The sequence below is a fragment of the Neltuma alba genome, unplaced genomic scaffold, assembly GCF_004799145.2.
Source record: "Neltuma alba isolate B1F8T4 unplaced genomic scaffold, ASM479914v2 tig00012242_pilon, whole genome shotgun sequence".
Taxonomy (NCBI): domain Eukaryota; kingdom Viridiplantae; phylum Streptophyta; class Magnoliopsida; order Fabales; family Fabaceae; genus Neltuma; species Neltuma alba.
Genome location: NW_021636771.1, coordinates 13,708 through 34,981, shown reverse-complemented (window position 1 = coordinate 34,981; position 21,274 = coordinate 13,708). Strand labels below are relative to the sequence as shown.

General features: G+C 36.7%; 3 protein-coding genes across 3 annotated transcripts; 1 reads left to right on the top strand and 2 right to left on the bottom strand.

Annotated features, from left to right (window-relative positions):
- Positions 1 to 1,919: 1,919 nt before the first annotated feature.
- Positions 1,920 to 3,459, bottom strand: LOC114725312 (caffeoyl-CoA O-methyltransferase). Its single transcript, XM_028911812.1, has 5 exons — positions 3,289 to 3,459; positions 3,100 to 3,179; positions 2,786 to 2,930; positions 2,540 to 2,671; positions 1,920 to 2,410 (listed from the first exon to the last, which is right to left on the bottom strand). The coding sequence occupies exons 1-5, from the start codon at positions 3,370 to 3,372 to the stop codon at positions 2,117 to 2,119; spliced, it is 735 nt and encodes a 244-aa protein (XP_028767645.1). The 5' UTR covers positions 3,373 to 3,459; the 3' UTR covers positions 1,920 to 2,116.
- Positions 3,460 to 8,965: 5,506 nt separating this feature from the next.
- Positions 8,966 to 12,834, top strand: LOC114725321 (transcription factor bHLH95-like). Its single transcript, XM_028911821.1, has 3 exons — positions 8,966 to 9,394; positions 11,219 to 11,731; positions 12,742 to 12,834. The coding sequence occupies exons 1-3, from the start codon at positions 8,966 to 8,968 to the stop codon at positions 12,832 to 12,834; spliced, it is 1,035 nt and encodes a 344-aa protein (XP_028767654.1).
- A 3,174-nt stretch (positions 12,835 to 16,008) lies between these two features.
- LOC114725319 (U-box domain-containing protein 25-like) lies at positions 16,009 to 18,408 on the bottom strand. The gene has a single exon (XM_028911819.1). It carries the CDS (start codon positions 17,463 to 17,465, stop codon positions 16,209 to 16,211), a length of 1,257 nt encoding a protein of 418 aa, XP_028767652.1. The 5' UTR covers positions 17,466 to 18,408; the 3' UTR covers positions 16,009 to 16,208.
- Positions 18,409 to 21,274: the final 2,866 nt, after the last annotated feature.

Sequence of the window (21,274 nt, the reverse complement as noted above, 5' to 3'; positions counted from 1 at the left end):
AAGTGATGAAATTGCCTTTGTGCGGTGACTTCTCGTTGAAACTTAAGATAATGGAGTGGTTTGCTGTCCTTTTCTTTTCAAGACGCCAACTCCATCAAATCAGGGGTGGTTGGTTGGTGTTTGCCCTAAACATGGGCGATGTATGCCGCATGGAGCTTATCTTTCTGGTCTTTTTCTCCTCGCATTCTTGCATTAGCTACTTAGTTGATCTGCAAACGTCATAGTTTCTTCAAACACTACAATGTCCTATGCCTCACGTTGTTAATTTCATTACCTTTTTTCTACTTTATTTTGCTCATTGACTGCACCCTTCATGTGTTGCTTTCTATCCCTTAAAAAAGTCGAATACGATGTGATAGATATGCAAACGTTCGCCTGTCTGTGAAGTTGGCTTACGGTCGGGGAAAAAGGTCTTGTAGATGATTGTAGAAATGTGATATATATATATATATGTTTATATTCTAGATTATTGGATGTTATGTTACATTTTATTGAACATATAAGCATCGCCTAAAAACGTAAGAATGCGGAAGATAACATGTTTCCAGCCGCTGCCAACTGTTAAGATTTCGTGTTTTGGAAAGGATGCTTCTACATTCCTTTAAATATAATGCCAAAGGTTGCTTCCTACAGCCCAGGAAGCATGGGATGATATTGGGTTATGAAGTTTCTCATGGATCGTGTATCCAATAATCAAGGGATTGTGTTGATAGAGCAGGTGCCACAAATTGTGGTGGATCATTCATGACTTGATGTGACATGCTATGCCTTTTTGTGTATATAAGATATTTGTACTATTGACATGGCTATCCATGGGCAGCGGCGGCGGTGGATTGATTCTGCGTTCTATAAAGTATTTTTATGCTTTTATTAGTTACTTTTAATATTGTATAAAAAAAAGTTATTTCTAGTATGTGTCACTGAAATTAAGAAAATTTTTAAATGAAAACATTTTTATCTGTTATAAATAAGATCACAAGAAAATTGTCTTGTAAAGCATTAAAATATCTTTGAAGATGATTAGATTTCTCTTTAATTCACAATAACTTGGGATTTAATCTAATAGAGACGGCAGCTCTTTCATAGTTGTATAAATTACATCATCTGAACGATCGAGTCAATTCATCATCAAAAATTAAATAGTATTTCTTCAATCTTAAATATAAGAATTAGGACCAAAGGGCTATGATAGAGGAAGATCTTTTATCCATACCAAATTCAAAAATTATTTCTGATCCATTCAAAAATTCCTTCTCTTTTTTTTTTATTTTTAAATCCATTGTTTCGATTAAAAATTATGAAAATTACTGGGGAATACCGTATAAAGTTAAAATGTCATGTGGCGCGAAGGGCTAGAGGTAGAGGTAATGATTCATTCGGTTGGGTTTGGTTCTGACTTTGTGGCCCGCTGGTCACTGCATATTCCCGCCACCCACCATTGACCTGAATGTGGCTTCATTTTATATATATATATATATATATGCGCATTTATTCCGGCAAATTAATTATTAATCATTCTTGTTAAAGTTAACATTTTATAAAGGAAAATTATGTGAAATTTTCAGATATTATCGTTGTTAATTGTATAAATCTTCTGGACCGGCGTTGTCATACTTTACGAAAAATTAAAGACAATCCATTTATTCTCTCTGTTTGTTTTTACTCTTTATTGACCGGAAAACATTTATTACGTTTTCTTCTTTGTATTTTGACAACTTAAGAACATATATGTAGAGAGTCAACATCAACAAGATTTGAAGAAAAAAAAATGTTTCTGCAATTGTGTGTTTGTAGATTAAAAATAATGCGACCCATGCTAAATTTTTATATTGCATGTTAGTGTAAAATTATAAATTTAAACTAGTTATAATTATTTATGAAAATAAATTATTTAAGCAATAAATTATTTGATAATAATCTTCAGTTGAAGTACCAGTATCGATTCCCACTGAGCACACAAGTCAGCATTCACAATAAACTTGAGGAGGTTTTTATAATATAATATAAAAAGGCACGAATGGGGAAAAAAAATACAGGTCGGTACATTTTTAAGTCCTTTTATAAAGAAAACTTCTGTAGAGGGAAATGACGCGGTGTGCAAGAGGGTACAACGAACTCAGCTGGTCCGACGGCAGAGAGTGATGCCATCACCGACGGGAAGCATGCAGATCTCGATCCTAGGGTCCGCAGCCAAAGCCTTGTTGAGCTCCAACACGAAGTCCCTGTAGTACCTCACGTACTTCCTCAGCGGAGCATCGGGTGGTGCCACCACAGACCCATTCCACAAGGTGTTATCGTACCCGATCACTCCTCCCACCTTCACCAAATCGATCAACCTCTTGTGATAATTCAGGTAGTTGTCCTTGTCCGCATCCACGAATATGAAATCGAAGCTCCCATGATTCTTTTCCTGAAATTCAACCCCACAATGATACCACTCTTATCAGTTTGATGTTTTCCTTTTGCCCTTAAAGCTGGTGACGATGGAAATAAGACCGAAACGAAGCTGTGAAGATAAGATGGATACAGAAAAGCTTACATCTTTAACGAGTTCGTCAAGAACAGGGAGAGCAGGTCCCTCTTTGAAATCGATTTTGTGGGCAACGCCGGCCTTCTGAATCACCGGAAGACCCAATTCGTAGTTTTCTTTGTTGATGTCCATGGCCAGTATCTGCGACAATTCCGACCAGATTAAGAATCCGAAAACATTTGAGACATCGATCTTGGTAAAGTAACATGGAATCATTCAGAACACTACAGCACTCTGTTGATGATTGGTCCTTACCTTGCCATCTTCTGGAAGAGCCAGAGCAGTGGCAAGGAGGGAGTAGCCAGTGTAGACGCCAATCTCCATGGTGTTCTTGGCATTGATGAGCTTAAGGAGCATGTTCAAGAATTGCCCCTCGTCTGCTGAGGTTGTCATGATGTTCCTGTTTTTTGTCTTCCATCAATCAGTAATGGATCATCTACCCATATAATCATGCACACAATTTTTCGTATCCTAATCTATTTTGCTTATATAAAGTTTCACAATTTTTCGTCTTGAGGAAGGACGAACCCAAAGCAGGGGAAAAAACAGAGTATGTGAATCTATCGTACCAAGGGTGTTTGGCTGTGATTTCTCTGAGCTCCTTCATGGGTTCGGGTTCTCTTGGATAGACACTGGTCTCTAGAATGTACTGCACACAAAATCACATGATCATTTATACCAGAACAAAGAAGAAGAAGAAGAAGAAGAAACTCGTTGTGTGGTGTGATTTTCAAACGAGTAATTTGAAATTGGGGTACCTGATAGAGAGCATCACTCTGCAAAAGGCTCTTGTGGCCGACCTCCTGGTGCCTTCCCGCTTCGCTTTGGCTTTGATCCGCCATGACTTCAAATCCTTTTTGCTTCCTTCCTTCACCTCTCTTTTCTTTTCTTCTGCCGTGTGTTTTCAGTTGTTCTTCCACGGCCTTGGGGAGGATGGCGAATGCGGCTGGTATAATATATAGGGAGGGAAAAATGTCCGGTTTGAATCGGTGCGGGAAGAGATAGGGAAGTAGTGGTTGGCTGAACCGGCTGCCGACCGGGTGCGGTTGGTGAGGTTCTTGGATGGCATGAATGTGGGCCCAGCAATATTGGACCCTCACCACCAAACCTTTTAAATAAATGAATCTTCATATAATGTCTTTTTTTCGATTTTCGTTTTTTTTAATGATATTAATTGAAAAAAACTAGCTTATGGAAATATGGGTGCTTATGATTTTTTTTCTTTCCTTTTTTAATACAGGAGAGTGGAGATGTTGGGAAGGGAATGAGAGAAAGGGGATGAGATGTGGGAATGATATGAGCATGTGGTGCTGACGTCGGAAGTGATCGTGCGTATGAAGTTGGTGTGGGGTTGGTGAGGGCATTTTGGGGAGTACAATTCTGACAAGAGTTGGCCATCTAATATCTAATAACGTCTTAAAAGGGCTTTAGTTTATTAAAAAAAATAGAAAAAATGAAATAACCCGGTTAAAAAATATGATTATAGTCAGGTCTGTTTAAAATCATATCAACGTGCTTTTAAAATGGAGATTCCGGGACCGTGATCAAAATTTATGGGCTACCTAATCAAATTATATAAAGAAGAAGTGCCTTCAAAAAAGGCTTGGACGGAAACAGAGAGGTTTGGTGAAAGCTTGGCGTTGTTTTTATTATTTTATGCATATTTCCCATGAGCAGAGCTATACTAGTTCTTTGTTTAAATGGTTGACTTGTCATAAATTTTTGCCACTACATGGTTACAAAAGGAGATTATGTAAATTTATAAAAAACAATAATGATAAAAAAATTTGCTCTTAACCGGGGGTAAGGGAGAGTGACAATTAATTAAAGTGTTTATAAAAATATTAATATAAAATCAAGACTTAAATTTCAAACTCAAATTTCTGTATTTACAAATTAAAGGTACTCATTTTCTATTAATAGTACTTGTTAATAAATTGTCCTATTGTGATTACTAGTACTCCTCTGGTTTTTAATATATGACCTAATTGTTGAACTGATCTTGATCCTAAATATAAGATCTATTTATCATATTTATCAATTTTTTTTCTAAATTATCCATATTGAAACTCCCTTGATCATAATCAAGTAGGATATATAAATGGAGGATATTAAGAAAGATGATTATGGTATTTTAGGAAAAACATGTCATATTTCTTATAACTAACTAACTTACCTAACTTCTTTATTATAATCAAATTAGTTAAATAGATCTTATATTAAAAACCAGAGGAGTATTTGTAGTTGTGATGTTGTCCACTTTCTTTTGGCATAACTCTACATTTTAGGGGATGGGGGTTAAGGTAATTGATGAGCCATTAGAATCAAACATACTCACAAGAAAAATGAAATGCACATGATGTATGTAAGGGGAATATAGGGTGGGCATGAAAATAGGCGAAAAGGGGAGGGAATTAAAGAGCCCAGCCTAGATAGCCTCTCTGCAATTTAGGAGTGTTTGGATGAGTACCAAACTATAGTTTTAAAAGTAATTTTATGACATGCGAAGTAAATATATGAAAAAAAATTTCTCAATTTATAAAAAGTGCTTTTAATAATTACCAAAACCTAATGGTAATGGAATACTGCATACTATGTATAATTATTTTGAGAAGCTCAGAAGGAGGAGGAGAAAGAAGCGGCGGGAGTGGATAAATATTAATGGATTTCGTTAAATGGGCTTATGGATCATATTGGACTACAGGACCCAAGGCCCAATATAACCCCAGTACACACTCTTAACAACACCCCACGTGACTTCCTGGGCCCATTACACACCCAAATACACGCACCCCTAGTTGAACTTCATAGCATGGTGCTCCCTCCGGGTGGACCGTGTCTGTGCGTACTAGCACCTTTTGAACCATATCATAGGAATTCTTATTAATATTGCTTAAATTAGCCATAAATGTGTCGTCTTTATATGCTATTTTTTCATCTTAACCAGTCACCTATCTGTTAATCACCCATCCAACAAAGTTTTGAATAAAAACAACATTCATTATGATTATTAACTTCAATTTAGATTAAAAAATTAAGTATTAATTAAGGGTGTCTCCAATGCAACAATGCGTTCCACAAAATAGATGTATTACACACACATAAGACATTTCTTGTGATGTCTTAGTCATTTTTTCAATAAAAAACAAACCTTATCGTGTAAATCAAGGGTCTGTTTGGCTCAATGAGAAAATCGAAAAGTGAGAGATTTTAATAGAGGGAATGAAAGGGAAGGGGAGGAGTGGAGAGTGAAAGAATTTTAATATTACTTTGTTTGGATTTATAAAAAAAGAGAAGCAGGGAGAAGTTTTAATATTATCTTATTTGGTTCATAAAGAGAGAGGAGGAAAAAATATTTTAATATGGACAATTTTGCCCTTATTTTATTTAAGATTATTTTTTCAAATTTTATAGAATGTTTAATAAAATAGAATTGTAAATAACATTTAATATATTAAACAATATTTATACCAAAATTCTAATGTACTTTAGAGCGTGAAGTATTATTGAAAAGAAGACTAAAGTAGTGTTCAGCTACAACTTGTACTGTATCCCATCTTTGAATGAAATATTTGGTTAAACAAATAAGCTCATTAGATGTGGAATCTCGTTTTCATCTATTTTTATCTTTATGGCTACAAAGCTCTGAGGATTTAAATTTTGACATATATTGACATATATTTTATATGTCAAAATTTAAATCCTCAAAACTTTGTTTACTGATTTGTCCATTTTATCTTTTCAAATTTCACATTTACATGCAAATGAGAGAGCAGCGTCTGGAGACAAAGAAAAGAATTTAGGGTAGTATATGGATATTAAAAATAATGGTCACAACATGACAAAATATTACTATTTTCCTCTAAATCCTTCTAATTTTAGAAGGGAGGTTGAGGAGTCTTCCCCTCCTAAAATTTATGTGTTGCCAGACAAGGAGAAATGATTAAAATTCTTTTCCCTCCCTCTCCTCCAAATCCCTTGTACCAAACGCACCCAAGAGGTTTAGGTATTTATATATATATATATATATATATATATTCGCATTACTCATTCAATGAGTGATTATATTGTTCCTAAACGTCATTCCTGGGGAGGCTTATCCAACAATGCATTCAGTTCAGATGGAGCAGAGCCCTTCTCTGTCACCCTCCGTTTCTGCTTCTTCTGTAATCATTATCTTTCAAATCTTCAAATACCAAACCTACAATAATTTAGTCGCTCTGGCTGCTTAATATTATTTTTTCTGTGCTAGATATACATGATGTATATCAGGACATAGATGAGAGCAGAAGGTGTACGTACGTTAATTAGAGAATGGAAAGGAGGTGGTGGGGGGTTTCTTCATGTTTCAGTTTCTGCTGTCGGTGTTCCACACGCTTTTTATGCACCGCCATAACCTTTTCTTCCTCTCTTTGGCGTCTTCTTGTTTGCTTCCCTACTTTTCCCTTAAGCCTTAATTCCTTCCATTAATTCCCCACAATTTATTAATATTTTTGTCTTCTATCCATCTTCTTCATCAACTCTTCTCAACTTCATTTCATCATGCATGCTCGACTTGACTACTTTCCCTTCCATAGTACTCCCTCATTTCCTAATCATGCATATGAGCCAATAGAAGACCTCAATTCATTTCATTTTCATTCCTAAGCTATTAACATTAATTAAAGAGTTTTTTTTGTGTGTGTAAGTTAGAGCCTACCCAAATTATTTTGAATTTGAAATTAATCTTTGTCAAGTCTGGAGTAATAAGGTTAAAGCCCTCTAATAAGTACATTTTTTGGTATTCGAACTTGTGTCATTCTCTTTATAAGAATTAGACTGCTTGATTACCATTTCAACCAATTACTTGTTGGTTTAATTAAAAGAAGGTTTTTATTCAACAAGAATAGTTAAGGAGTATTTTAAGAAAATTAGCACATATTTTTACAAATATTTGACTTAACTAATTGTATTAATAGTTATAAATCAATTATCTAACTCTTTTATAGTACATTTCTTTATGTGTTTCTTCATGACTTTATGGGGGGGGGGAAACCATAGATATGTTTTCATTAATTTATTGAAAAAGCTCATCAACCTTTTAGTTTGAAGGTGGCAAAAGTTGGAATAAACAGTATTAATTAGTTTCACATATTAATTAGGAGGAACCATTCATCCAGCCTCGAAATTCCACAGGAAACTAGCTAGCTACAGGACTCACATAGTCACATGATAAACACTTGCTACCTTTTCTCCTTGTATTCTTGAAAAAAGTTGGCCTTTTTGGGGAAAAAACAGCCGTTTGTAGATTATTACTCCTTTGCAACATAACAACAAAACCATTTTGTTATATATATAACTTGTTCTTCCACGTCGTCTGGCTGGCTATGGAACACAAGCCCTCCTCTTCCTTTCGTGAATTGATCGGTTAATTAGGGATATTGTAATTACAAATCGATTTTTCTTTTCACCATAAGGACAATACTCAGGTCGAAAGTGTAAGCAGAAAAGCTTAAACTGCTTGTAACCTCAGGCCGATAATAATATAAAACTCTCATATATATAGATACCACACTGGCTCTTTGCAATAAGATGAAACCAATCGCATTTCCTCTACGGGAAGGCTTTTTATGCCATCATGGCACCCTGCAATTAATCAAAAATACAAATTAAATGAGAAAAACTAAATTAAAGTGTGGCCAAAGAAGGAAAATAATCATATATATAGTGTGTCACCATTGAAAAAAGAAAGGAAAAGAAAATGATGAGCCTTAATGATTTCGTCATTTACGCATTAAGCTACTGTAGTAAACTAATAATTAAGTAAAATCATTAATCACTATAACAAGAATGGTGCATTTATTTCTTTTGACTGATCAAAGATATGTATCTTTTCCTCCTTACCTTGATCAAAGATGCGTGTTATATTGAAATATATGTCTAAATGAATAGATTGAACCGATTGACTGTAATTAAAAACACTACAAAGATTGAAAAACATAACATATATATGTTCGACTTCAAACTAATATAATTAATTAATCAAAATTCTCTAGCTAATAATATCATCTATGTATATGTATAAAAAGAAGGGGGAAATTTCAAAAAAAAAGAAGAAGAAGAAGAAGGATTATTCCTTAGAAGGTAGAGTGAGAAAATGAGAAACCATGTGGGACCCAGACAGATATGAGAGAAGAAGCATAGGGTGCAGCTCGGTGCAGAAGCTTAACAAAACTCAAGCGTTCTTACTTTTGATGCGCAGTAACCGCATTGGCTTATCATTGTATCTTGGTGTCTTCTTCTTCAACTTCATCATTTCTATTATTTCCCTTCTCTTCTTTAACACCTCCCTCCCTCGTTTATGATTATCTATATACGCATATATACACATATATATATAAACAAACGCCTCGTTCTTCCCTTCTCTCTCTATCTCTCTTTAGAGCGATTGAAGCCATGTCTGAAGAGAAAGAAGCTCAGAAGCAGCAGCAGATGGGGTCTTTGGAGACTCAGTCACCGGGTCTCTTGAATCCCGACGAGAAATCATCAACCATGGCTCCATCTCCGATCATAGGAACCTCTTCCAACAACAATAATGACCCTCTCATTGCTGATGGTCAGACCCAACAAGCCGTCGACGAAAGAGTTAATGCTGATGAAGGTGATAAGGCGGCGGCGTCGATGAGGACAGCAAACCGAGGAGGAAAGAAGAGGATTACTGGTAAAACCACCGGAGGTGAAGGGAAAGATGGGAACGGAGCTGCTGGTGGCCGTGAAGCCGCCGGTGGTCACGATATGCACATATGGACAGAGAGAGAGAGGAGGAAGAAGATGAGAAACATGTTCGCCACCCTTCATTCGCTGCTTCCCCAGCTTCCTCCTAAGGTAAATCAATTGATTACTTAACATATATGGGATACATGTTGATATTTCTTGATTCGTCTTCGATCGAAGTTTTGATCCATGGGTCGTGACTGAATATTGCGGTTCTAAATCATCAATTTGCATGACGTTAATTACTTGATCGCTTTCTTTTGGGTAAATTTTGATTTGTTCAGAGTCCTTAATTTCATATAATTTCCTTTGTCAGAATGTCCATAACACAGCCAGGCTCATTCTTAATCACGTAGCTCTCAGACTAACTCCATTCTCTCAGCGGTTTTTCTCAGAATTAGTTCTCCCCGATGAATCTTCGTTACGAAGGAGAAATTACTATTCTCGATCTCCTCTGATTAGCGAACCCTAACCCCATTGAATGAAGATGCTTAAAAGCAATTAGCATTGTATTATCTTCCCCAACTTGGGCGGCTGGACCAAACACATAGAGGATGCCGTCAATCTATCTCTTTCTACACACACATCTTACTATGCAACTATATACACATATTGAATTTCCTTTGCCTGCTTGGAAGGAGCCTATAAGATTCTTCTGGTGCTGTTTTACAGTTGAAATACCGGCTTCTTTTACAAATGGGGATTAAAAAAAACTATGCAATATACATATATAATTAAGCAAATGAAAGTTATGGCCTTTTGAACCCCCTTATGGTGTCCATGTGCTTCTAATGAACCAGAACTATATATATACATCATGTTCTCAACTTGGGGTTCTTATGGAGCACAACAAAATGTTTAATCTTTACGTGCTAATAAACACATATCAAATAAACACATGCTTCTCATTGTCTCCATTAGTGGAAGGTACCTGGCTATGGCAATCAAACTATTGACCACTCCAAATAATTTGACTGCGAATTCCTTTAAAATAGAATTGTATTCATGATATATTTAATGACCTCTATAGATATATGCCCCTACATAGGCGGCCAAAACTAAAGCACGCAATGCAGACACACACATTAATGATTTCATTTAAATTGCGTGTAGTTTGTGTCCTATGATTACTTTTAACATATGCAATTATATACAGCAGTCCAGAATATGTTAATTGCTTAGTGGCTATTGTATTTTCATTTCGAGAACATTTATAACAGAATGGAGATACATTGTTTTGTGCAAATTCACAAACTTCACTTTAGGGAAAGATGATAGGAATAAAGAATGACCACATCACATTCTGTGCTCATAAAAAAATGAGCATTTAATTTTCATCTTAATTTGCATCATCTTAATTGATTTTGGATGGTTTAGATTCAATTTAATTTTTATTTCTTATTTGATTTTTTTATTTTAATAGTTGTAGAATTTAAAATAAAGATAATTTGCTGATTGATATTTCTTAAAAAATAAATTTATTATTAAAAATTTTAAATTTGAATTGTTCATGTCATATTATGGATTATTTGTATTATTTCATCATGAGTGCTCATCTCAGTGATAAGCACATAGGCGAAGACGAATTCAAGAAAAAGAGAATATGTTATCAGCTTGTCACATCTAAATGTGTAATCGACACTCATTCTAAAAGGGTAGAATATATAAAGTCATGAAGGAATAAAAGATAAAAATAAATCTTATATCAAATGTAATTTCTTAAACTTTTAAATCAAGACATAATATCAAGTCCACTCGTGCATATATTTCTCTTAAAAATTAATAAAAAATAAAAAATTGTTAAGATATACCAAGCTCTTTCAAACCCTAATTAACAAGTATTAATGTCAGGCTCTTATGTCTCTCTATACTATAGCATATTTTATATATGTTGTTTTCTAATTGAGAAGCTGTTTTCATATTGTTTCCATATAGGCTGACAAATCAACCATTGTCGATGAAGCGGTGAGGTGCATTAAAAGCCTGGAGATCACACTGGAGAATCTGGAAAAGATAAAACAGGAAAGGCTGAGACAAGCCCAGCTGCAGTCTGCTTCAACCACCACCATTGCGGATGGCGGCCATTTTTTGAGTTTCAACTCTCAGCCGCATCCCACTGTGTCAAGGGAGGCATTCATGGCTGATCATGGATCTTCCATTATCCATAATTCAAGCAATAATAACCCCACAAACGCTATTACTATTGGAAGTTCAAATTCACTATCACTTCCCGGAGTTGTGAATAACCCAGTAGGGTTTCAGACTTGGTCCTCTTCAAATGTTGTGATCAACATTTGTGGTGATCAGGCTCAGTTCAATGTGTGCTCCCTCAAGAAGCCAGGCCTCTTCACCAGCATTTGTGCTGTGTTTGAGAAGTACAAGATAGAAGTTTTGTCTGCTCATGTTTCTTCTGATGATCGTCGATGCTTTTACATGATTCATGCACAGGTAATTTAATTATTATCAATTTAATATATGTACGTACCCCATCACTCTTTTAACTTTTATACCAGTTTTACAATTCTGAGCGTATGTATATTATAGTGTTTGGTTCAACTTGATATAACACACACACACACATATTCCCTATCATAGTTCAGCAAGCAGGTGAGGTTGTGTTGGATCATTTGACTTAATAAATACCTGTCATTTGAGGATATAAATACACATATATATTTGTGGATTGAAGAGGTTTGGGTGGAAAAGGATTTGGACACAAGTTCATCGTCTTAACAAAAATAAAACTTTGTACTTTGAAGCTCTAGTTGTTCAATGATTACGCGGTTTAAAAGATAGCCAATGGTTTTCGCAACCATGGCAGGGAATTTTGTATATTTATTTGTTCTTTAAATTGATATTCTAGCATGTGGCCTTGGTTTGAACTATTAATATGTCATAATTCCATAATTTTTTTTTTTGGGCGTGAGGGGTGGCCGGGGTATATCCACTTCCAGTTGGTTTTGGCTAACCAATTATCAGCAGTCAAATCACAAGATATAGGGCTACAAAATCTTTTAATTTCCCCAATTAATTGGTCACGGTATATATAGTTGTCTTGTATATTGCATGGAACTTCAGGAATAAATTATACTGTTCATGATTTGAGCAATAATGCAGCTCTTTGTTAATTTTTATCATCAATATTGATATGGTGATGTTTTGAGTTATGGTTATTATGGATGTGCTATATTGCAATTGCTAGTGCTGGAAACATTGCAGTGCACATTGCATGGTGACCTCCTTACAATATCACACATCAATTTGACTGACCTGTACATGACTTGAGGTGAATTTTCATCACTACGTAGCTGCAGGATGATGGTGCAGTTTCAAACCGTGCCACAATCCCATCCAATTAATACAAATATTAATTGTTCAAAAGAGTAATTAGTGTGTGTTGGGGGGGGGTTTAGCTGGGCATTATAGATATTAATTTGTTGATTATCTATATGTTGAAGGCAAATGGAGGTCCGAATGAGTTTGAAGGGGCACTTTCAGCGGAGGAAACTTTCAGGCAAGCAGCTGGAGAAATGACGCTTTGGCTATCTTAAAACCCCATATGTGTGTGTGTGTGTGTAATCTCTCTTGCTGTTTCTTCATCTATGTGACTTGTCTTTTGATGCTCCTGGAAAACAGAACCATTATTAGTTTTCATCTTATTCTCAGTTCAGTGCTTTTGTATTCCGTGGACACTTGCGTGTTTAGGGCTTTTCATGTGGCTACTCTGTCTGAATTCTGATCAATGTCAAGTTTCTGCACTAAAAAGTCAAAACTCTCAGTTGCCATATGTTTATCAGTTTTCTTAATTATTCATTTATTTTATGATTTTTTTTTTGTTAAAGCATAGGTATTCTCTTATTAGAAGTAATCCTATTCGAGGTACTGTCAGGCATTAAATATGGATACCTCTCCGCTACGACGCCTGACAGTACCCAAGAGATTAATCTCTTACCATTCGGATAGGAGGATATTCTGGGTAATCAAAAAAAATATTCATTTATGTGTTCCATTCATCTTGGTTCATCACGTTGGCCCTAAAAATTTGACCAATCACGTTTTGCAAATGTAAGCCCAGAGCCGCTTTTCTGTGCCTTCAAGAGATTGCCGTACCCCTCTTCTTGGACTAGCCACATGATGGGACCCTCTTTCTTTTTTTTTTTTTTTAAATAGTATTTTAGTATTGATTTCCTTTTTCTTTTTAAACTTTTTGTATGCATATTTATAGAATTTATGCCGCTATCTAATTAATAATCACACATCTAAAAGTGGTTTATTTTGATTAAATTTAAACCTGCAAATTTTAAACTAAACACGTGCATATTCTGTTATTTTTCATAAATCGTTCCGTAAATGTACGTACCTTCTGTAAAATTCTTTGTATACAAGAAGGCAATAGGGCAGTCGCACATAATCATTTTAGTTTTTAATTTTTATATTACTTCCAATTTTACTTAAAAAATCTTGTTTGTAAACTAAAAAAGATATTCATAATTAGAACCGAAGGTAATAATTAGTTTTAACGTTACTCGTCCCCTTCATAATTTGACCTTGGATCCGTCCATTGGTTGAAACACCGCCTTCATCAGTTCCCGATTTACCTAACGAGCTTTCACAGAACAATTTTCCTTCAATCTGTACCATATGTACGTGAGTATTTTATCGCTCAACAAAAATTTAATTAAATTTAATTTTCAAACATAATTATCACGTCATATTAAAAAAATTTGAACAATACTGAGACAAAACTTACTGCCAATTCCACAGACTAAATTAAATATGCAATGCCATTTTTTTGAGCTAGGAAAAAACTAATAATCCTTTTTTTTAGGTACAGATATTCTCCTATTAGAGATAATTTTCTTTGAGATACTATCAGACACTAAATATGAACACCTCTCTCAATAAAAATTTAGATCTTAATTTATCATGTCATGGAGGATTAGCCCCCCTTACGAAACACAGGCCTTGTGTTAATTAATACTAAATTGAAGTGGCCAATTAAGCTAGTGCAGAGGCCCAGCCCAATACTCTCCTAAATGGGCCGAACTTATAGTGAGGTCTACTGTTGAGTCCAATATTTCGGTGCGGAAAACTTCTTCCCCTCGTTAAATTTCATGAAACCACGAAATGCGAAACAAACATCCACGAAATGCGCATCGTAAACTCGTGATGTCCATCATGTTCCATTGTGGATTTGACGTACGTCCATTGTTAAACTTCATGAAACCAGCGAACTCTGTGAATCTAGATTTTGTATCTGTTGTTCGATTAAAATTTTAGTAGATTTTTTTTTTCATAAAAAAACTGAAGAAAAAAAATGAAATTTGACAAAGCAAGCATTAAGCACCAACTTTCAGAAACTAGCATTAGGCAACTTGTCTAGAGTCTAAACTTAGCATAATGGTAGTACCAAACATTAAAAGAGAGAAAGAAAAAAAAAACTTTGAAAGGCGATGATGGTCAAACACGGATCCTTTACTGCCACATATGTTTGGGAAGTTTTACGAGCGCAATGCATGGAGGCGGTGATAACATGGTGGCGAAATCACCCATATCAAATACGTATTCTATTTGTGGATAAAAAGCATCAAGCACGTAGTAATGAGGGAATAACAAAGGATAATGGATTGTTGGTGGCAAGCATTACAAGATGATAATAAATCAAATAAATACGACTTAAGTTTAATAGAATGTACTAGTCCGACGTAACGTAATAAATTAATGTTCGAATCTCTGTTAAAAGAAATACCTATATTTAGTACTTGACAGTATCTCAAATAAAATTATCTCTGATAAAAAGATACCTATATGTAAAAAAAAAAATAGAGAAACTATATATCTGTGTGTAATGAAGTAAAGCCAATTTTATTCAAAAAGCAAAAAAGATAGCACATGAAAAGTTTGGGCTGCCTTCTAGACAGATGAGATAGAACGGACTCTAGAAGCCGAACCCACGAGAAACATAACCAAAGCAAAACTAGAGGAAGAACCCCAGTGAAATGAAACGCAAACACGGCACAGACCATTAAAGAGAAAGCAGTGGCAACCATTTGAGGAGGGAGACAATAATTAAGAAGCTGAGTTTGGAGCATCTTGTGTTACATGGGTGGCAGCGACACGAGACATTAAATGAAGAGGGTCCCAAGTGCTGTTAGATATGTCGAACAATCACTCCCCCTTACACATGTGAGTGAATATGTGAGCTTTCTACCCACACATCTCCTTCAACCATCCAAAACAAGAGAGGAAAGCAACAAGCTTTGTTGTGTCCCATGTGATATACCACTCCATATGCTTTTATTCCCACCCCCAACATCCATCCGTCCATCTCTCTCATCTCCTTCTTCCTCCTTCCTATTTCTAAGCCACATACCCTCTTTTCCCATCCCCTTCCACCCTGGGACCCCTGTTCCCTCCCTCACATGTGCCCTTTTAATTCCTGTCCCTTCTTATTCTCCTCCTCCATTTCAACTTCCCTTTCCCCTTCTTCCTCTTGTTACCTCCATCTAGTTCCCACCCAAATATGGTATCCTCTGCACGAAAGCTTATTCTCTTTTCTTATCCATTTGTCAGTCATTGTTTCAATTTATGCCCCTATTTTTCCAATTCGATTGTTATATGATTCTTCACAGCAATCCACACCGACTGCCATTATTAAAAAGCATAAAACGTGTTCCGTTAGGTTGGATGATCTATTTTCTTTGAACAGGACAAGAGGCCATGCGTTTCCAAGCTGAAAATAGTTCTTTCCCAATTATTTTTCAGCCAATTAACTTTTACGTACAAAAGGGAACCAAATTTACATGCACAATTACAGTTGCTATTTACCAGTCTAGAGGACTAAAACTAAAAAATTTCACCATCTTTTGTGTTTGTTTGCAATTTTCTTATGCGGGGACGGAATCAAGAAAATCATGGAGGGTAATCACAAGGGCGCTACGACGACTTCGCTGCATGCAAAATCATCCGAGTTTCCGAGGGAATCTTGTTGAGGCCACGAATCCCGAAGAAGCTTCAGCAACAGTTGCGCCTTCTTCTTCGCTCTCTCCGTGCAGTCGCTCTGCACCAGCAACAGCAGCTGCGTCAGCACCCCCGCCGCCACCGCCTCCCTCTGGCTTTGCTCCGATTCCGAGCACAGTGACAGCAGGGCTCCCGCTGCGTACTCCGTCGCTCTGTCCGACACTTTCAGTATTATCTTCACCAGAAGCGGCACCGTCAGCGCGTGCCCTGCAAACGCCTCGCACCCCGCCGGGATCCGACAAAGCAGTTCGATCGTCGCCAGGGCCCTCTCCACGTCGCATTTCTCGAAATCTGCCAGTCGTTCGATGAGGATCTCCGGTGCTCCGGCTGTCACCGCTTTTTCCCGCGTCTCTTTCACCAGGCACAGAGCGAACAACGCCTTGATTCCGATCTTGAGAGCTCGAGGATACGCGATTGGATTCTTCAAAATGTCGATGACCCCCTCGTAGATTTCGTCCATACAGCTGATGTGAGATCGGAGCTCCGACGAACGAGTCCCGGCCACAACGATTTCGATGAGCGCTGCCGAGTTGACTCGGACGTCCATTGATGTGTGAGACAGGAGGCGCGATAGATACCTGATTTTATCCGGATCCGATGCGACGGAGGTGCATTCCGACTCAGGGAGTGGAAACAACACAAGCAGAGCAAGGGACTCGCGGTTCAGCTCGGAAGAGTCGGAATTGAGTTCGGAGAACACAATATGGAGAAGGATTTCGCGAACGTTGTGAGAGCCAATAAGAGAACGATTCTTGTCCGAGTCACGCGCGAGTCCCTTGAGTCGCCTCAAGGCAGAGATGCGTGAATGAGTCGGAGCCGACTCGGAAGAGACTTGATTCAGCAAGGAACGAACTAAGGTGGGGTCGGCGGGTTGTTTGGGAGTCGGAATACGCTCAATTCCGAAAGCCCGGTTAGCGACGCACCAGTCCTGGATGAGACGGCGAAGAGTGTGGTTGGGAATAAAAGTGAAGTCGGTGAGCGGAGCCCGAGTCACGGGACAGGTGGTGTTGCCGGTGGCTACCCATGATTCGATGCTGGCTCGGTCATAGGTCTGACCAGTGCAGACGGTGACGGGGTCACGCATCAACTCGAGCGAGATCGGACACCTGAAGTGGTATGGAATCTGAATCCCCAAATCCAACGGCTCTAGACTCCCAGGCATGTCTGTCTCTCTCTCCCTCTCTCTCTCTACTAGATTACAAGTTTGTCTCTCTGGGGAAGAAGGGGGGGGGGGAGTGTACTGCAAATAATACTAAAACTGAACGCTCTCTGCAAAATTCTCTATGTTAGTATGTTGCTCTGCTTTCTCTTTATATGAGATGCAACAGAGGGACATACCCTACAGCAAGAGGGCGACTGCCCTCTTCTCTGACTCATCCTCCCCCACACGTGTGTGTGTGGTGCCATTTTTAACTTGGGGCACCTAACCCTGGTTGCCGGCAGCGTGGAGGGGATTGGTCAAATCAAATATATGGCCACTTTGTGGCCCCCACATTTGATGTCTTAAAAATCCTACTCCTGTTTCCATCAACTTAACGTGACCTCTATGTTTTTTTTTCCTGTTATAATTATTGCCCTTCACTTTTGCTCATCACCCCCTCTTCTTTCTTTTATTTTATTTCCTTTCATGTGTCCCTTTCCTCTTTGTATTCATAGCCTTTTTCCTCGTTTATTTTTCTCTCAGCTTTTCATTTGACCCTACCTCGCTCGCTTTGCTTGCATTGCAAGGGGGAAATCAAAACTTTACACTGTTCTCTTGTATATTGAACGTCACAAAACAGATATATATGTGCAGAACATCAATATGTTGTAGCGGAACAAAAGGAACTAGTTGATATTTAAATGATTATTGATTAGTTGCATGAACAGATACACTAAAGTTCTCATCTTGTCAAGCTTATTACATTTAAATTTTTAACTATGTGAAAAAGAGGAAGCAGGAATCCCTTTTCCAAAAGTTAACATCAATAATTGCTAAGCCACACTTTTCAAATATATTAATAATGTAAAGCTTGAATAATATAATTAATTAGCATGCCTCTCACTAACAACTTAAATTCAAGTGGTCCCAATAAATCCAAGAAAATGGCCATGAAAAATTCAGTTGGAGAAATTAAATTATGTAGCCCAACATATTACAGAACATTTTATGGATCTATCATAATCACGCTAAAGTTAATAATCAAACTGGTATCATATTTGAAGTATGGTATGGAAATCCAGAAGCGTAGTACATGGAAGGAGGAGGTGGGGGTGGAAATTTTAAAAAGGAGAAAAGAATGGGGCGAAGGGGGAAATAAAAGGAGAATGATTAGGTTGGGGCACTATTTGGTAATAGTGAGGGGTGGTGAGTGGGGGGAGTCAAAGGTCAAAGATGAACAGATTGCGAAGGAATGTGCGGGTCCAGGCTGTCTCTCCACCCCTTTATTGGGGGCAAAGACAACTTTCGTGTGGATAACAATCACAGGGTGGTTGCTTCCCCTGTGGTCCCTCCGATGTGGACTCCCTTCAACCAGTTCCAGCCGCATCATTTATTCCTTCACCTTTTCAATATCTCTTCTCCCTCAAATTCAACCATGCTACTGTTTCATCTCTCCCAAACTTGCACATAACCCCACTTCTAATTATTTCAGCTCGTCCAATTTTCACATAATTAATCACTTTTAATTCTTCCACTCACTGCTGGACATGATTAACTATTAATTAATGTCGATTTGATATATTCATCGACATATCAAATCCCAAACAGTTCTTCTTTTTTTTTTTTTTTGGGTCTCATACAGTTGGAGAATTTTCAATCCTATAGAGTATAATCCACTGTGCTTGCATCGAAATTTATGCTGATGGTCCATGAACCTCTCAACGACTCAACCAACCATTTGAATAAAGAAACAAGGGGGAAACAAGTTAAAAGGAAACGTAAGGAGTTAGCGTAAGAACAAAAAGAGAAAGAGCGCGCAAAAAGCAATGAAAACCCCAAAAAACTTTTTTTTTTTCTTATTTGTTAATCTGTGTGTAGAGTGGACCTTATCAAATTAAATTTAATTTAGAGTATTGTTATATATCTTTCTAATTAAGGGAGATTTCGTTTCTAACTTTTTGACCCTGCTTCGGAAGAAAATCGATGCAGGTATTATCTGTAGTTATTATATAAATATGTACGCAAGCGTCGCCATAATTTCCCTTACCCTAAATTAGTTTGAAAAATTTTCTTGTCATAATAAAGAGTTCATATAAAATATAAACGCCCAAAAATTATAAATATTTAAAAAAGAGAGAGAAACATGTAAAAGGCGGAAGGAGTTTAAAAACTCGAAAGCTAAGACAGGTTGTAAAAGATGTCCTGTACCAGCTTTGTATAGTTTATATCGTGAAGAGAGAGGAAGATGCTGGTTAAGGGGAGAGAAAAGAACAAGGGGAGGCAGGGTGGCAGACGGTGGAAGAAGGGAAGCGGTGTCGTTTTGGTCAGGCGTGAGGGGAAGAGAGAGGAAGAGGGAAAGCGGCCCTGTTGTCCCCAGTCAACCGGGCAACGTTTTCTCCCTGTGCTGCCAGTTTGTTACTATTCCCCACCAAAAAAACAAAAAAGGTTCCCCGATGCACGTGCACATTGACCCCCTCGCACGTGTTTCCAGCTGTCTTCCTTTCACATTTCCCATTTTTGACCGCGTTTTTTTCCTGCTTTCTCTTCGATCCTTATTCGGTACGAATTCCCAAGTTCACCGTCCGCCTTACTCCACTCTCCAGGTCCCCATAGCATGCACCCCACTTCCCCCCTTCTTCCCTCTTTTATCACTTTCCAAGTTTATTCATAGATCATCTAATCTACGCTTAGCGTCAACATAACATGAGAATGCAAGTATGCAACTGCCCAATGAGATGCCCCCTTTTTGAGCTATCGAATTGAAATAAAATTTACATCTTTTTTAAAAATACTCTCTTCGATTAATTCTCAGTGTTTAAACTCACTAAAAGTTGGATTCCATATTCAGATATAAATTCATTTTATCTTTCATATTTTTTAAAAATTAATGTATCTAATTTATAAATTGACATGCAATCTACTGTTGTGTAGGGATATTTATAGAGATCAAATCATATTTGTTATAATTAATAAATTTATCTCATTTTTTAATATACTCAAATTAATTAAATAGTTTTTATATTAAATATGTAAAATAGTGTTAAAATGTTAGCAACTCTAATTTGCATTCCTCTTGTTTGCCTTGCCAATTTTCCTATCTCTAATCTCTATACCATGAGAATAGAATAGTGAATAGGATCTTGAATTATTACATCCTCTTATTAATATAAGAATTAGTTGATGGGTTATATTTGTTTTTTAAATAAAAGACTTTAATCTACTTTGTTTCTTATTTTTTTCAAAATATTCTTATTGATTGTAGGGGATTTTTACTGAGGAATAATTCAAATCACTTAAAAAGAATAGTTTAGGGAAATCAATACACATTTATGACAAATAATCAATTTAACTAATTTACTTAATATATCTAAATTAGTTATTTACTACCTTCGGTCTTTAACATAAAAGTTGGTTTGACATTTAATTGGTTCTAAATATAAGATTTCAGTTACTTTATCCTTATATCATTTTTAAAGTAGTCATTGTGGTATATGTTAAATGTTCTATGTAGTTCTAGTTATATAAGTCCTATTATAGATTTTTTATTATAAGTGTATATTTATTTTTTTTAATTTCTAATAATGTAGTTAGTATATGTATTTATTTAACTATTAACTACTTCCAATCTCCTCAAATAAGTAGTTATAAGTTAGAAGGTAGTATATGACTAATAAGATAATGCTCTTCTATTAAGCAGGACAGGCAGAAATTTGAAGGAGAAAATTTTACATTTTATTAATGATTTATGATGTGAATTTTGTTTGCTGATATTATTTTAAGGATAAAGAGCGAACACGGCATCGCTAATGCCCAGAAGGTTTTATAGCCCC

Coding starts and splice junctions, on each gene's coding strand:
- LOC114725312 (XM_028911812.1), bottom strand. CDS start 3,372: ATGGCGGATCAAAGCCAAAGCGAAGCGGGAAGGCACCAGGAGGTCGGC. Junction 2,931..3,099: donor ATCACAGCCAAACACCCTTG/GTACGATAGATT, acceptor GACAAAAAACAG/GAACATCATGACAACCTCAG. Junction 2,411..2,539: donor TTGACGAACTCGTTAAAGAT/GTAAGCTTTTCT, acceptor GTTGAATTTCAG/GAAAAGAATCATGGGAGCTT.
- LOC114725321 (XM_028911821.1), top strand. CDS start 8,966: ATGTCTGAAGAGAAAGAAGCTCAGAAGCAGCAGCAGATGGGGTCTTTG. Junction 9,395..11,218: donor TTCCCCAGCTTCCTCCTAAG/GTAAATCAATTG, acceptor GTTTCCATATAG/GCTGACAAATCAACCATTGT. Junction 11,732..12,741: donor TTTACATGATTCATGCACAG/GTAATTTAATTA, acceptor TATATGTTGAAG/GCAAATGGAGGTCCGAATGA.
- LOC114725319 (XM_028911819.1), bottom strand. CDS start 17,465: ATGCCTGGGAGTCTAGAGCCGTTGGATTTGGGGATTCAGATTCCATAC.